The sequence below is a fragment of the Suncus etruscus genome, chromosome 4, assembly GCF_024139225.1.
Source record: "Suncus etruscus isolate mSunEtr1 chromosome 4, mSunEtr1.pri.cur, whole genome shotgun sequence".
In the NCBI taxonomy this organism is placed as follows: domain Eukaryota; kingdom Metazoa; phylum Chordata; class Mammalia; order Eulipotyphla; family Soricidae; genus Suncus; species Suncus etruscus.
In genome coordinates, this window is record NC_064851.1 from 14,820,102 (window position 1) to 14,836,351 (window position 16,250).

General features: G+C 51.0%; 2 protein-coding genes across 2 annotated transcripts; one reads left to right on the forward strand and one right to left on the reverse strand.

Annotated features, from left to right (window-relative positions):
• Positions 1–127: 127 nt before the first annotated feature.
• On the forward strand, positions 128–9,321 carry GNB3 (G protein subunit beta 3). Its single transcript, XM_049772067.1, has 10 exons — positions 128–190; positions 529–608; positions 853–891; positions 2,920–3,026; positions 3,127–3,190; positions 3,277–3,439; positions 3,546–3,612; positions 3,686–3,887; positions 6,474–6,690; positions 8,879–9,321. Exons 2-10 carry the CDS (start codon positions 552–554, stop codon positions 8,983–8,985), a joined length of 1,023 nt encoding a protein of 340 aa, XP_049628024.1. The 5' UTR covers positions 128–190; positions 529–551; the 3' UTR covers positions 8,986–9,321.
• A 2,230-nt stretch (positions 9,322–11,551) lies between these two features.
• CDCA3 (cell division cycle associated 3) lies at positions 11,552–15,174 on the reverse strand. The gene is made up of 5 exons (XM_049772117.1): positions 15,055–15,174; positions 14,589–14,724; positions 12,035–12,328; positions 11,822–11,925; positions 11,552–11,707 (listed from the first exon to the last, which is right to left on the reverse strand). The coding sequence occupies exons 1-5, from the start codon at positions 15,172–15,174 to the stop codon at positions 11,552–11,554; spliced, it is 810 nt and encodes a 269-aa protein (XP_049628074.1).
• Between the last annotated feature and the right edge of the window lie 1,076 nt (positions 15,175–16,250).

Below are 16,250 nucleotides of genomic sequence, written 5' to 3' on the forward strand. Positions count from 1 at the left end.
CTGTCCTCCCTCCCTGGGCTTTACCCTTCCCTGCAGTGTCCCCTCTCCCCAGTCGGGGCCAGGCCAGGGAGGCTCCATCATCAGCAGAGCCTGGGCAGGTAACAGGCGGGCACAGCGGTGTGCCCAGGGAGTGCAGCAGTGCCCAAGAAGCCGAAGCAGGAAGGCTGGGAGCGGTCCAGTGAGAGCCCAAGTAAGGGGACTGGGGCTGCTGGGAGGGCTCAGCAGGGCTGAAGCTGCTTATCCTAGACCCCAAACTTGGAGGGGCTGGTGGAAAGGTGGGGCAAGTCCCTCCCCCAGTCATACCCTTCTTTTCCAGCCATGGGACTCCAAAGCAAACCCTAAATGGGGGAATCCAGATAGTGGGGAGGGTGTTTGCCTTGCGTGTAGTCACTCAGAGTTCCAGCCCTAACACCCCAGAGGGTCTCCTGAGCACCACCAGGAGTGATCCCTGAGCACTTCTGCATGTGCACCCCTAAATTAACAAAGTTTGGAGAAGATCCCATACATATACATCCATGTTCCCAACAGAAATCATCCTCCACCTGTCAGCCATGGGGGAGATGGAGCAGCTGCGGCAAGAAGCAGAACAGATCAAGCAGCAAATTGCAGTAAGCCCACCACCAGCCCATGGAGGGGGGTACCCCAGAAAACACAGACTGGGAACTTGAGAAAGGGGGGCGAGCTTTGCTTTTAAATGGCACCTTACAGGCCCCCTTCCTGGAAATGACCAGGCCTTTTCCGAAGACTGGTTTGAGCCTGTAGATGTCAAATCTGACCCCACCAGAAGCCTCTGCACCCTCCCCTTGCCTCCCTCTGCCCTTTGACCCCCCTGATGTTTGCTTTCCCCCACAGGATGCCAGGAAAGCCTGTGCTGACATCACTCTGGCAGAGGTGAGCCTGAGGAGGGGAGAGAGGGTCACTCCCTGAGCCGCAGTGCTGGTGGCCCAGCTTGTCCTTGCAGGGAGGAAGGACACCAGTGAACTCATCCAGCTAGCGTGTCATGAGGCCTATTCTAGGCCAGGCCCTGAGCTGTAGACAGACTCTGTATAGACAGGCACCTTCCCCTTGCCTGCCAGAAAAAACAAAAGGGCAGAGAGGACAAACTAGTGGCTGGAAGCCCTCATGCCCCTGGCCTGTTTCCTGTGTCCTAATCCACCATTTTGGTCAATGGCATTTTTCCCTGCACACACTTGCCTGTCTTTGAAGTCAAATGGCAGCCATCGACAGATGCCGCCTTGCCCTGACAGTTGGCAGCCATTTTTCTTTCTTAGAATGACACTTTCTTTCTACAAGTGGTAAGAATTCTTCAACTCGGTGGCATCTGATTTTGGGGGAAAACTGTTCAAAACAAGAGCAAAACATTTGCTAAGCACTTAACCATGAGCTACACCTGGGCTGAGGAGGGCCTTTAAGACTTCCTTCTCTTTCTTTTCTTCCTTTTGTTTTTGTTTTGTTTGGGTCACACTTGGCAGCACTTTGGTTGCTCTTGGCTCCTGGCTTGGGGGACCATATGGGATGCCGGAGATTGGACCCATGTCTGTTGCCCTGGGTCAGCTGCCTGCAAGGCAAATGCCCTGCTGCTGTGCTACCTTTCATCTTCTCTCCTTCCCTCCCTTCCTTCCTTCTTCCCTCCCTTTCTCCCTTCCTTCCTTCCTTCCTTCTTTCTTCCCTCCCTTCCTCCCTTCCTTCTTCCCTTCTTTCCTTCCTTCCTTCTTTCTTCCCTCCCTTCTTCCCTTCTTCCCTCCCTTCTTTCCTTCCTCCCTCCCTCCCTTCCTTCTTTCTTCCCTCCCTTCCTTCCTTTCCTTCCTTCCTTCCTTCCTTCCTTCCTTCCTTCCTTCCTTCCTTCCTTCCTTCCTTCCTTCCTTCCTTCCTTCCTTCCTTCCTTCCTTCCTTCCTTCCTTCCTTCCTTCCTTCCTTCCTTCCTTCCTTCCTTCCTTCCTTCCTTCCTTTTCTCTCTCTTTTCTTTCTTTACCTAGATATACTTAGGGCTTAGTCCTGGATCTACACTCAGAAATTACTCCTAGAGGTACTCACAGGACCATGTAGGTTCCAGGGGTTGAACCCAAGTTGGTCACATGCAAGGCAAGAGCCTTACCTACTATACTATCTATCCTGCCTACCTCATTTTTTTTTTTTTTTTTGCCTACCTCATTTTTTTTTTGTTTTGCTTTGGGACCACACCAGCTGTGCTCAGGGCTTACTTCTGACACTGTGCTCAGGTATCACTTCTGGCAATGCTCAGGGACCATATGTGCTGCTGGAGATCCAAACTGGGTCTACCATGTGCTATGCAAGTACTATCCTTACTGTACTATTTCTCCAGCTCCTGTCTTTCTGTCCTTTATTTTCTTTTTCTTTTTTTTAGTTTTTGGGTCACACCTGGTGCTACTCAGAGTTACTTCTGGCTCTGAGCTCAGAAATTGCTTCTGGCAGACTTGGGGACCAGAGGGGATGCCAGAAATGGAACCCAGGTCCGTCCTGGGTTGGCTGCATGCAAGGCAAATGCCCTATCTCTGTGCTATCTCTCTGGCCCTCTCTTTTTTTTTTTTTTTTTTGGTTTTTGGGCCACACCCGTTTGATGCTCAGGGGTTACTCCTGGCTATGTGCTCAGAAGTCGCTCCTGGCTTGGGGGGACCATATGGGACGCCGGGGGATCAAACCTTGGTTCGTCCTATGGTAGTGATTGCAAGGCAAACACCTTACCTCTAGTGCCACCTTCCCGGCCCCAGGCCCTCTGTTTTGAATGCAATAAGATCCTGGTCCTGCTTGTGTCTGTCTGTCTGTCTGTCTGTCTGTCTCCCATCAGAGTTCAAACCTTCCATGTTTTCTCAAGCTGGGTTGTAACTTAGGCTGGATGCTTCATGACGGGGAGGGCAGTGGAATCTGGGCAGACACCTGCTCACCCGCCTTCGCCTACAGCTGGTGTCGGGCCTGGAGGTGGCTGGACGGGTCCAGATGAGAACACGGCGGACATTGAGAGGGCATCTGGCCAAGATCTATGCCATGCACTGGGCCACTGACTCCAAGTGAGGCGTGAGAGGGACTCATGGGGGGGTGTGAGGGTGGAGGAGCAGTTTGATGAAAGGCAGAAAGGGGGGGTTGGTGATGGGAGTGTTCTTCCCACAGGCTGCTGGTAAGTGCCTCGCAGGACGGGAAACTGATCGTATGGGACACCTACACCACCAATAAGGTACCAGCCCCAACTTGTCTCCCTTCTGCCTGTGCCCATTTCTGGGGCCCCTCCAGGGCTCAGGCCTTGGTTCTGTATCCACACAGGTGCATGCCATCCCTCTGCGCTCCTCCTGGGTCATGACTTGTGCCTACGCCCCGTCGGGGAACTTCGTGGCCTGCGGGGGGCTGGACAACATGTGCTCCATCTACAGTCTCAAGTCACGGGAGGGGAGCGTTAAGGTTAGCCGGGAGCTCTCTGCGCACACTGGTGAGTGGGGAACCCCACTTTGGCCTGGGCAGGCACACAGGGCTGGGTCCAGGTGGCCCCACAGCCAGAGAACTGTACCCTCTACCCACCCACCCATACATCCCAGGTTATCTCTCCTGTTGCCGCTTCCTGGATGACAACAACATTGTGACCAGCTCAGGGGACACCACCTGGTGAGGACTCAAGGGGAGAGGGCGTGTGGGAGGTGGCTGGGTTCAGGCTGGTGACAGTGGCTCCTCCTGGCAGTGCCCTGTGGGACATTGAAACCGGGCAGCAGAAGACGGTGTTTGTGGGCCACACTGGCGACTGCATGAGCCTGGCTGTGTCTCCCGACTTCAAGCTCTTCATCTCAGGGGCCTGTGACGCCAGCGCCAAGCTCTGGGATGTGCGGGAGGGCACCTGCCGGCAGACATTCACTGGCCACGAGTCGGACATCAACGCCATCTGTGTGAGCCCCTGGACCACGCCTCTACCCTCTACACATGGGGCTGGCTTCCCACTTGGGATCATTCCACTGGGAACTAACCTCTTCCAGATGGTTTCAGGAGGGGGGCTTCGGGGATAATACAGGGGGTAAGGCTTTAGCAGCCCTACTTGGGTTGGATCCCCAATACCATGTAAGATTCTGCAAGTCCTGGGCCAGAGTGGTGGTGCAAGTGGTAGGGCGTTTGCCTTGCACTTGGCTAACCTAGGATGGACTGTGGTTCGATCCCCCAGTGTCCCATATGGTCCCCTAAGCCAGAAGCAATTTTGGAGTGCACAGCCAGGAGTAACCCCTGAACGTCACCAGGTGTGACCCAAAGCCAAAAAAAAAAAAATTCCTCAAGCCCCACCAGGAATGAGCCCTGAGCACAGCCTGTGTGCCCCTCCCCTGACAACAAAAACCAACAGGTTCCAGAAGGAATGAATTCAGCCCCACATACTCTTTTTTTTGGGGGGGGCACACCCATTTGATGCTCAGGGGTTACTCCTGGCTAAGCGCTCAGAAATTGCCCCTGGCTTGGGGGGACCATATGGGATGCCTGGGGATCGAACTGCGGTCTTTCCTTGGCTAGCGCTTGTAAGGCAGACACCTTACCTCTAGCGCCACCTCACCGGCCCCAGCCCCACATACTCTTTACCCAGATTCATGGCTGCTGTGCTGTTTTATTATCTACAGGCCAGATGGATGGGTAGATTAGAGTTGGTAGACAGACCACGTTGCTAGGTTAGCTAGATCTGGTCAATGAGCTAGATTATATCCCTTACATGACATAGACACAATACCGACATAGACGTAACATTGGATTTTGCTTTTATTTTTGGTGGGTGGGACGGGGGAGGTTTGGTTTTTTGGCCCACACCAGGTGGTGCTCAGGACTTATTCCTGACTCTGCACTCAAGAATCATTCCTGGTGATGCTCAGGGAACCATAGTGGGAGCTAGGGATTGAATCCAGGTGGGCTGTGTGGAAGGCAAAAGTCCTACCTGTTGGTCCATTGTTTTTGCTTTTTTGGGGGGTGGAGGGGTTTGGGCTACACCCGTTTGATGCTCAGGGGTTACTCCTGGCTATGCGCTCAGAAATCGCTTCTGGCTTGGGGGACCATATGGGACGCTGGAGGATCGAACTGTAGTCCGTCCTAGGCTAGTGCTTGCAAGATGCCTTATCTCTGACGCCACCACTCCAGCCCAACGCCACCATTCCAATCCCATTGTTTTTGCTTCTTAAAAAGAATTATTGGGCCGGAGAGATAGCACAGTGGTAGGGCGTATTACTCCTTGCAAGTGGCCGACCCAGGACCAATGATGATTCAATCCTGGCATCCCATATGGTGCCCCTGTGCCTGCCAGGAGCAATTTCTGATCAGAGAGCCAGGAGTAACCCAAAACAAAACAAAACAAAAAATTGCCAGGCAGGCTCAGGGGACCATATGGGATGCCAGGATTTCAACCACCATCTGTCCTCGGTTGGCTACATGCAAGGCAAATGCCCTACCAATATGCTATCTCTCCGGCTCCTCATTTCCTATTTTATAAATTTTTATTATTATTAATATTATTATTATGTTAGTAAAGCAAGGTAGTTTGGGAGTTTGGGTTTTGAGGGCTCTTTGGGGAGGTCACACCTATAATGGTGCTCAGGGGTTACTCTTAGCTCTGTATTCAGGAATTACTGTGCTCTGGGGACCATATGGGATGCTGGAGATCAAACCCAGATTGGCTAGATGCAAAGCAAATACCCTCCCTATTGTACTCTCACTCTTTCCGAAAAGGTTTATGAAACTTATTTAGAAATATGAGAGGAGAGAAAGAGGGAGAAATATGTATTCAAGAGAAAACAGACTTCTCCAGAGTAGAAATAAGGAAGCTAAGAAACAGAGAGAAGGGGCTGCAGTGGTGGCACATGGGATAGGGCATTTGCCTTGCACGTGGCTGACCAAGGACTAACTGAGGTTCGATCTCCTGGTGTCCCATATGGTCCCTCAAGCCAGATGGATTTCTCAATGCATAGTCAGGAGTAACCCCTGAGTGTCACCGGGTATGGCTCCAAAACAAAAAAATAAAGAAAAAAAGAAACAGAGAGAAGTGGAATTCATGTTTGAGGGAGAACACAGACTGAAGAACAAGTGAGAATTTTTCATTTAATTAACCAACCGTGACTTACAAAGTTATCGATAGTGGCCTTTCTCAGCCGGCGCCATTTAATCTGACATGTCATAAGGGGAGATATAACAGGGTCTAGGGGGCCTGGTTCTCATTCTGACTCTCCCCTTTTGGGATGCAGACTTATCAGCATCTGGGATCACCCACCACCCCTGTAGCCAGAACCCTAGGCCAGCTACCCACCAGCTCCAGTTTGGAAGCACTTGAAGGGGTCCTGGAACTCCCCAAGTCTGCAGCAGGCCTGTGATAGATGAGAGCCCTGAAGAGCATCTCTGGGCTGGGGAGGGGCCAGGCCCAGCAGCTGAGCTGAGAAAAAGTTAGAGATCAGAGGGCTGAGAGGTAGTGAGTGCCGGGGTATGAGTCCTGACCCCTAGGATCTCTGTCCCCCCAGTTCTTTCCCAGTGGGGAGGCCATCTGCACTGGCTCAGACGATGCCTCGTGCCGCCTGTTTGACCTGCGTGCTGACCAGGAGCTAGCCGTCTACTCCCATGAAAGCATCCTGTGTGGGATCACATCCGTGGCCTTCTCCCTCAGTGGCCGCCTGCTCTTTGCTGGTTATGACGACTTCAACTGCAACATCTGGGACTCCATGAAGAGCGAGCGTGTGGGTACGGGAAAGCCCCCAACCCTCTGGGGTATACGGATCTCCTCTGGGGAATCCCTGCCCCACTGTTCCTTCCCTTCATTTGCAACCCTTCTTTTCTCTTCCCGGCTGTTCCCAACTTCTCACCCTCAGAATCTATTCCCTTTGGGCCATAGAAATATGATTTATTTTTTTAAATTTTGGGGCCACACCTGGCAGCACTCAGAGGTTACTCCTGGCTCTGTGCTAAGAAATCACTTCTGACAGGCTTGGATGCCATATGGGATGCCAGGGATCAAACCTGGGTCAGCTGCATGCAAGGCAAAAGCCCTATGGTTGTACTGGGTTGTTCTGACCCCTCTTTTTTTTATTTTTGAGCCACACCCAGTACTGTTCTGGGCTTACTCCTGACTCTGTGCTCAGGGATCATTCCTGGCAGTACTCAGGGAAATCATGGGATGCTAGGGATGGATCGAATGCAGGTTGACTGTGTATTGCTCTGACTCCAAGGAAGTTTTTGTTTTTTTTTTTTTTTGGTTTTTGGTTTTTGGGTCACACCGGGCGGTGCTCAGGGGTTACTCCTGGCTGTCTGCTCAGAAATAGCTCCTGGCAGGCACGGGGGACCATATGGGACACCGGGATTCGAACCAACCACCTTTGGTCCTGGATCGGCTGCTTGCAAGACAAACGCCGCTGTGCTATCTCTCTGGGCCCAGGAAGTATAATTTGTATTGTTTGTTTAATTTTGGGTCATGCCTAATGATGCTCAGGGATTACTCCTGGCTCTAAGGAATAAATCCTAGAAGGCTCAGGGGATCATATGGGGTGCATGAGATCAAACCTGAGTCAGCTGTGGGCAAGGCAAACACCCTACCCCTATGTTATCTATTGCTCCAGCCCCTATGTTATTTTTTATTTGTTTTCTGGGCAATTCTCAAGTCTTACTACTGGCTCTGTGCTCAGGAATTATTTCTAATGGTATTCTGGGGACTATATGGGGATCGAACCTATATCTGCTTCATGCAAAACAAGCTTCCCAACCCACTATAATAGTTCTCTAGCCCCCAGAAGTATGTTTTTATTGTTTTATGTTTTTGGACCACACCCAGTAGTGCTCAGGGGTTACCCCTAGCTATCAATGAGGAATCACTCCTGGCAGGCACGGGGAACAATATGGGATGCAGGGGATTGAACCGAGGTCAGTCACATGCAAGGCAAGCATCCTACCTACCGTGCTATCACTCCAGCCCACCATAAGTATTGTTTTGTAAAAGTAAGGTTGTCCTGGGTTGGAGCAACAGTACAGTGGTACAGTGGGTAGGACATTGTCTTGCAAGCAGTTAACTCTGGTTCGATCAGGCACCACCTTACAGTCCCCCAAGCTCTGCCAGGAGTGATTTCTGAGTACATAGCCAGGAAAAGTTCTGAGTGCCTCTGAGTGTGGCCCAAAACCCTCAGTTCCCCCGCCCCCCAAAAGGATTCCTTCTAGGGGCTGGAGAGATAGCACAGCAGTAGGGAGTTTGCCTTGCAAGCGCCGACCCAGGACTAACGGTGGTTCAAATCCCAGGACTAACGGTGGTTCAAATCCCGGCATCCCATATGGTCCCCCGTTCCTGCCAGGAGCGATTTCTGAGCACAAAGCCAGGAGTAACCCCTGAGTGCCGCCGGGTGTGACCCAAAAAAAACAAAACAAAAAAATTTAGAAAAGAATTCCTGGGCCCGCAGAGATAGCAGAGCAGTGTTTGCCTTGCAAGCAGCCGATCCAGGACCTAAGGTGGTTGGTTCAAATCCCGGTGTCCCATATGGTCCCCCGTGCCTGCCAGGAGCTATTTCTGAGCAGACAACCAGTAGTAACCCCTGAGCACCACCAGGTGTGGCCCAAAAACCAAAAAAAAAAAAAAGAATTCCTTCTAGAGAGACCCAAATCTTGACTCTGTGGCCTCATTTCTGAGCACCCGAGTCCCTTCCATTCTGGGTCTCCATATCTTTTAGAAATCAGGACCAAAGGGTCCTCTGTCTTGATTTCCAGAAACTATGGAGGTGTCCTTGCCTTTCTTATGTCCTCTCATGCCAGACGCTGGAGGAAGAAATAGGCCAGGGGGAAACCCTTCCTTAATTCTCTCAGACTCCACCACCTGGGCTTGATGAATCCATGGGTGGGAACTCATTTCCAGAGGGAGTCAATAGACTGACCCCTTTCCCCTTGTTCGCAGGCATCCTCTCTGGCCACGACAATAGAGTCAGCTGCCTGGGGGTCACTGCTGATGGCATGGCTGTGGCCACAGGCTCGTGGGACAGCTTCCTTAAAATCTGGAACTGATATGGCCGGAAATGGGGGGACTAAAGAAGACAATCAAGTGTCCCCTCTGCTCTTCCTCCCAATTGCTTAAAAGCATTTCATCCTCTAGCCTGCAGCTGCCATTCCCAGCCAGTATCCTCCTAGAGAATAGTGGAGACTCTGGGCAGGGTGTCTTTTGGGGGCAGCATCAGGAGCATTGGGCACACAGCTGCCCTGGCTCCTCCCAAGACTTCTGCTTTCTATGTTCCTGATAGTGTCACCCTTGAGGAAGGACATCCCAAGCATCCCAGCCCTTGACATGCCTCTAGGGCTAGGACTCCTCCGCCAGCATGGGGTGGCCCAAACAGGATGCTCAAAATCCAGTGACTGCCATGGCTCAGGCACCATTTCTGGGGCCCTCTTCTCTCTTATGCTTTTTCCTTTTTTCTTCCTGCAATAAAGTGTAGCACCCTAGTATGGCTGTGGTGTTTGGCTATCTTCTCCACTTCCATTATCCAAAGTTGCAGCCTCTACTCAAGAGAGAGAGAGGCTGGAGAGATAGTATAATGGAGAAGGCGCTTGTCTTGCATGCAGCTGAGTCGAGTTTAATCCCTAGTACTCTATATGGTCCCCTGAGTGCAGAGCCAGGAGTAAGCCCTGAGAACTGCCAGGTACGGCCCATAAAACAAACAAGAAAATTAGATGTGGGCTGAAAAAAGGCTGGTCTTGGTTAGACTGTGCAATAAGGAGGTGAAGGTAGAAGCCAGGCCTTGTAAGGGCAGCCAAAATGGTCCAGAAGAGGTTTTTACTGGGTGGCCAGGAGCATAGGCATGTTGCAATATGCATGGATCTGTCCATTCAGGAGGTTATGTTGAGAAGGAGTCAAGCTATAACATCAAGCTAACAGTTGAGATTTTGCCCTCATGCACTAGGGAGTTGCTGAAGTATTTTGTGGTTTATTTTTGTGGGTTTTTTTGTTTTGGTTTGTTTTAGAGGGCTACGCCCGGCAGTGCTCAAGGGTTACTTCTGGCTCTGCGTTCAGAAGTCGCTCCTGGCAGGCTCAGGGGACCATACGGGGTGCTGGGGATCAAACCCAGATCCATCCCAGGTTGGCCACATGCAAGGCAAATGCCTTACCGCTGTGCTATCACTCCAGCCTCCAGGAATCACTCCTGGTGGGCTTGGTGGAGCATATGAGATGCTAGGGATCGAACTCAGATGGTGTGTGCAAGGCAAACACCCTACCACTGTGCTACCACTCCAGCCCAGTGCTCAGGGTTTAATCTTGGCTCTGTGCTCAGAAATTACTCCTGGCAGGCTCAGGAGACCATATGGGACGCCCAGGATTGAACTGGAGTCAGCCTACCAGCAAGGCTAACACCCACCCTGCTATGCTATTGCTCCAGGCCCTTAGTCATATGCTTAAAACATCACTTAAGGGGCCAGAGCAATAGTATACAGCAGGTAAGGTGCTTGCTGGCATGTGGTCGACCTGGGTTCAATTCCCAATACTCCATACGGTCCCTGAGCACCACCAGGTATGGCAAAAATAAAACAAACCAAAAGGGGCTGAAGTGATACCACAGCAGTAGGGCATTTGCCTTGCATGCAGCTTACCCAGGATGGATTTGGGTTCAATCCCCGGCATCCCATATGGTCCCTCAGCCAGGATCGATTTCTGAGCACATAGCCAGAAATAACCAGAGTGTCATTAGGTATGGCCCAAAACAGAAAAAAGACCACAATAACAACAACAACAACAACAACAACAACCAAACCAAAAAGATCATTTGATACAACAGGTAGAGAACTTGCATTGCATGCAGCCAAGCCAGATTCAACCTCAGGCATCCCATATGGTCCCGAACTGACCAGGAGTAAGCCCTAAGGATAATCAGGTATGGGTACACACACCCTCCAAAAACTGCAATTATGGTTTTTGTTTTGGGTTTTTTTTTTGGGGGGGGGTGTTCAGCCACACCTGGTGACCCTCAGGGGTTACTCCTGGCTATGTGCTCAGAAATCACTCCTGGCTTGAGGGACTATATGGGATGCCTGGGGATTGAACTGCGGTCCATCCTAGGCTGGCGCATGCAAGGCAGATACCTTACCGCTTGCACCACTGCTCTGGCAATTATGTTATGTCCCAAACTGCAAGATCACAAGGTTGATCCCCTACTCCTCAGGGTCCCCTGAACACCACACAAGATATATCCCCCCACATTTTTTTGTTTGTTTTTTTGTGCCTCGCCTGGCAGCGCTCAGGGGTTACTCTTGGCTCTGCAGGCTTAGCGGACCACATGGAATGCTGGGGATTGAACTCAGTTCGGTTGTGTGTAAGGCAAGCAACCTACCCACTATGCCATTGCTCTGGCTCCAGCCCCCGTCACAATTAAAAAAAAAAAAAATCAAAACCACAATAGCACATTAAATCACCTCCTTTAATATACAAAAAAACACACACACACAAAAAACACAGAGAAAGCACAATCAAAACTCTCACAGTTCAGGGAAAATTCAAAGGAAACCAGCCTTTCCAGTCTCCTGAGACAAGATGAGCGGAATGTCCCCCAAGGACTAAGGGAGCCAACTGCTGTGGAATCCCAGGCTAGCTCTCCACCAAGGGGAAATGCTGGTTCTCCTTGTCATGGTCCTGGCCGGGCTCCCATGCTCGTCCTCCAACTTTCGGAAGTCCTCCTGTTCCCACAAGGGCCCCTTCTTTGAGGTCCCTAATGTTTTCGCTCAGGGGAGAAAGCCGCTTGCCCTGCAAAAGCAGAGTGTCCATTGGAGGCAAGCTTCCAGAAGAAAGCTCCAGGGAAACAGGCCTCCCCTCCTCAAATGTGGTTTTTCTAAGAGCTTTCACTCTCTGTCCCTTTACCTGCCATGACATCAGCGTACCCGGGGAGTTGTCATCTGACAGGATGGTGAGAGGTGATCTCCCCAATACCTTGCTTTTGGGCTTCCTTCTACTGAGCTTTGACCCTAGGGTGGGGGTAAGAGCCAAATATAGGACATACAGCTTATCCCTCCCCTACATCACAAACTTTATTCCAAGGTTCCTCTCCTTACCCTTTGCCCTTCGAGTCTGTACCTGAAGATCTGGGTGTCTCGGAGTCTTTCACAGGCTTGTCTGAGATCTGATTGGCAACAGGGGTATCTGGGAGCTGCCCTGTTTCTTCCCTGAAATTTGCTTGTTTGGACGGGAGCTCATTCAGGGTTCTGGATACCATTGGGTCCTCCAGGGCAAACTGGGTACCCAGAGACAAGTCCAATGCAGAAGATGACGGTGTCTCTAAGGGCAGAACAGGTTCTGAGGGCAGATTCAGTTTAGAGTCTTCAATCTCAAGAATGTCACTTTGCTGTGTCATCAGTGGGCTCATGGGGTCTGCAGGGGAGAGAGGTGGTAAGGCAAGAAGCCAATGATAGAAATTATTCCATCAAGACAAAGAAAGGTGATCCCAAAACGAACCAACAGACCAGGTTTCCCACGAGCCCGATACTGAGCCCGGACCACCAACTACAGCAATTCCCGTTCTCGGCTCTACAGTCCTTTTAACACCAGGCCCCGGGGTTGCATCTACAGGGGCCAGGCTAGAGCTACATCATGGTATTCCCCTTACTAAAAAAAGTGTATATTAGGAGGAGAGAGAGGAAAAAAGAGGAAAGAAGGAAAAAAAAAGAAACACAGAAGATGACCTTGATGGGAAAAAAATATTTAAAAAAAAAAAGATACTGTGGAAGGGGGGAGAATCCCATAAATAACTGCTGAGGGACCTGCTTTGGGGGAGTAGGGGAAGGCCCAGGGGTGGGACAGAGGGCTGCTCATTCGCTCTGGGGACTCGCTGTGGACGTCTCAATTGCACAAGCTGCTCCCCATGTTTCACTGTCCCGCTTCAACCCCTCGGGGGCTGCTGAAGGGTAGGTGGGCATGGGTAGTAGGGTTTTTTTTTTTTTTACCCAGGGCTTTGGAAGGACATCAAACTGTTCTGCTTGTCACCTTCCCTCCATCTTCTCCCTCGCTGCTCTCCGTCCAGCCTGCTCGCTCCTGTCTTGCCAGGTCTCCCACCCGCCCCAACCTCCTCTTGGGCTCCCTGCCCTTCCAGATTGCCTGGTGATCTGTTTTGTTTCCTCTTGTGTTTCTTTTTCTGTTTTTAGTGTCTTTCTTTTTTTTTTTTTTGTTTTTTTTTGGGTCACACCCGGCGGTGCTCAGGGGTTACTCCTGGCTGTCTGCTCAGAAATAGTTCCTGGCAGGCACGGGGGTCCATATGGGACACCGGGATTCGAACCAACCACCTTAGGTCCTGGATCGGCTGCTTGCAAGGCAAACGCTGCTGTGCTATCTCTCCGGGCCCTTTTAGTGTCTTTCTTTTTTTTTTTTTTTTTGGTTTTTGGGCCACACCCTGTGAGGCTCAGGGGTTACTCCTGGCTATGCGCTCAGAAGTTGCTCCTGGCTTCTTGGGGGACCATATGGGACGCCGGGGGATCGAACCGTCCTAGGCTAGCGCAGGCAAGGCAGGCACCTTACCTCCAGCGCCACTGCCCGGCCCCTTTAGTGTCTTTCTTTGCAGGTTTCTGTAGCCGAACATTCCGCTCCCAGCGGCTCCAGTGTAAATTCCCCTCCCCCTGGGGAAATGCACTAACTTGTTTTGGGGATTTTGGGAAGTTTTTTTGTTTGTTTGTTTTTCAGGGTTTTTTGTTTGTTTTTGTTTTTTCTTTGCTTATTTTTTTCCCTTTTATTTGGAGGGAACGGGAGGAAGTGGGAACAGGGAGGTGGGAGGTGGATTTTGTTTATTTTTTTTAGCTCATTTCCAGGGGTGGGAGTTTTTTTAAATATGTGTCATGAATAAAGTTGTTTTTGAAAATAAAAAAAAGAAAAAGAAATTATTCCATCAAAAAATATTAAAAAAATAAAAAAGGAGGCCGAAGATAGCATAGAGATAGGGCATTTGCCTTGCATGCAGAAGGACGGTGGTTCAAATCCCGGCAACTCATATGGTCCCCTGAGCCTGCCAGGAGCTATTTCTGAGCCTGGAGCCAGGAGTAACCCCTGAGTGCTGTCAGGTGTGACCCAAAAACCAAAAAAAAAAAAGAAAAAAGAAAAAGAAAAAGAAATCATTTAATCAACTAGGAGGAAAAGATAGAGGTCCACACAGTCCTGGGATTCACGACTAAGTAGGTGACAGATGGGGCAAAGAGAAATCAAGGTTCAAGAGAAAGCGAAATGCTGAGAAAAGAAAGATATAGGGGAGCCGAGTGGAGACAGCTGATAGACCATTTCCTTAGGCCAACCCAGGTTCTACCCCTGGCATCCCATATGGTAGGAGTGATTCCTGAGTGCAGAGCCAGGAGTAACCCCTGAGTACTGCCAGGTGCCCAAGAGGACCAGAGAGGTAAGTACAGAGCTTAAGGTGCTTGCCTTGTACACAGACAACCTTGGTTTGATCCCCAGCATCACATGTGGTGCCCTCAAGCACTGCCTGGGGTTACTCTTGCGCACCACTGAGTGTAGCCCCAAAAGCAAACAAACCAGGAGTCAGCTCAGGCTCAGTGGTAGAGCACTTGCCTTGCATATGTGCAGCCCTGGGTTTGATTCCCAGCATCAGCAACAGTAGGTGAGTCTTTATCAGGAACCCCTAGGACCCAACACTCACCGCTGTCGATCTTCATAGGTGTCCTAGCAATGCCGAGGGTAGGTGAGCGGGGATCACACTCCTGTTCCTCATTAGGATCTTCCAGCGGTTGCTCCTCTACTGATAGGTTTGACTGGGGAGAGCTCTCCACCTGTCAGGACCAAAAGTTAAAACAAGTCACATGCCCGAGACTTCTTCCTTCCCTGGGCCAAGACTGGGATTGAGAGAGTTGGAAAACAAAGCCCACAACTGGGGCCTGAGCGGTGGTGCAAGCGGTAAGGCGTTTGCCTTGCATGTGCTAACCTAGAACAGACCATGGTTTGATCCCCCAGGGTCCCCTATGGTTCCCCCAAGCCGAGAGCGATTTCTGAGTGCATAGCTAGGAGTAAATAAACCCTGAGCCTCACTCGGTGTGGCCCAAAAAAAAAACAAAAAGAAAAAAAAACAAAGCCCCAAACAGAAGAACTGGGACCCACAATACCTGGATGGGAGTGCGCAGGATGCCAGCACTGGGGGACCGGGGGTCTGACACCCGAGCCAGGTGTTTGTTGTGCGGTGGAGGCCTTGCGGGAGTGACAGGGACGCTCTTGGCGGAGCCCATCTTCAGCCAGGAGGACAAACTAAGGCTGGGCAAGGCCCAAAGCGAGGAGGGAATGAATGAATGAATAAATACCTGTGAGAAGCGATCCAGAGCTTAGTCCCCATTGCTATCAGGCCTCTCCCCCTGGCTGCTCGAGTTCCCTGGAACCAGCCGAGAAAACAAAAGGCGGCATCTTCCAGCCTGCTGGACCCTGACTCGATTCCCAACCACTCACCCAGCTCCAAATGCAACCTCTGGATACTCAGCAGCTCAACTCCCCAAACCTGAAGTTTCAAACCTCCCGCCACGCCCACTGCCTTCACGCTATTGGCTGGGCCGACGCGACTTCCCATTGGCCTGGCTACGTGAGCCCCGCCCCTAGTGGAGAATGCCATTGGACAGAGAGAACGTCGATCATCGAGACCGGATGTGGGGCCTGCGGCTGCTTTGGCGGCTGCGTTTGCAAGGGGTAACGCCTCCTTGAAACCTGCCTAGGCGTCAGCGCTGGCGTGAGCGGTAGGGCGTCTGCCTTGCACGCGTTCAACTAGGACGGACCGCGGTTCGATTCCCACGGCTGCCCCATAGGGTTCCCACCCCAAGCCAGGAGCGATTTCTGAGCACAGATTTCTGAGCATCACAGGGTGTGGCCCCAAAACCCAAAAAAAAAATTTAAAAAATTAAAACAAAAAACACAAAAATCTTTCATAGGGATTTTTGTTCTGTATGCAGCTGGGCCGCTGCCCATCGTGTGGCTCTGAAGTGCCAGTGTAAGCCTTGACACCTTCGATTTCAAAATAAAATGATTACGCCACTGGAGTCAGAGTGATTCAAGATTTTTTTTTTTAAACTGGGAGGTGGGGGAAAGCAATCCTGATTGGCTCTGGGAGTTCTCAATCCCGTAGAATCTTCTCCAACCCTTTTCAAACACTAAGACTATAATGCCTCTTCCTTTTCTTTCATCGGACAAATCCTCAGGAAGAGTTTAGGGGATGAATTAATGGACTGATTGATTTCCATCACAGTCTTCTTGCATCTACTCCCCCTAAAGAAATCACCCTAAGAAACTGGAAAGGGGGGCCAGAATCCTAGAGGCCAAA

What these genes read in the sequence shown, in the direction of transcription:
- GNB3 (XM_049772067.1), top strand. Translation starts at nt 552, where the DNA reads ATGGGGGAGATGGAGCAGCTGCGGCAAGAAGCAGAACAGATCAAGCAG. An exon ending in AGATCAAGCAGCAAATTGCA is followed by an intron (nt 609 to 852) that starts GTAAGCCCACCA and finishes TTTCCCCCACAG; the next exon opens with GATGCCAGGAAAGCCTGTGC. An exon ending in CATGAAGAGCGAGCGTGTGG is followed by an intron (nt 6,691 to 8,878) that starts GTACGGGAAAGC and finishes CCTTGTTCGCAG; the next exon opens with GCATCCTCTCTGGCCACGAC.
- CDCA3 (XM_049772117.1), bottom strand. Translation starts at nt 15,174, where the DNA reads ATGGGCTCCGCCAAGAGCGTCCCTGTCACTCCCGCAAGGCCTCCACCG. An exon ending in TCCTGCGCACTCCCATCCAG is followed by an intron (nt 14,725 to 15,054) that starts GTATTGTGGGTC and finishes TGGTCCTGACAG; the next exon opens with GTGGAGAGCTCTCCCCAGTC. An exon ending in GAAGATCGACAGCGGTGAGT is followed by an intron (nt 12,329 to 14,588) that starts GTTGGGTCCTAG and finishes TCTCCCCTGCAG; the next exon opens with ACCCCATGAGCCCACTGATG.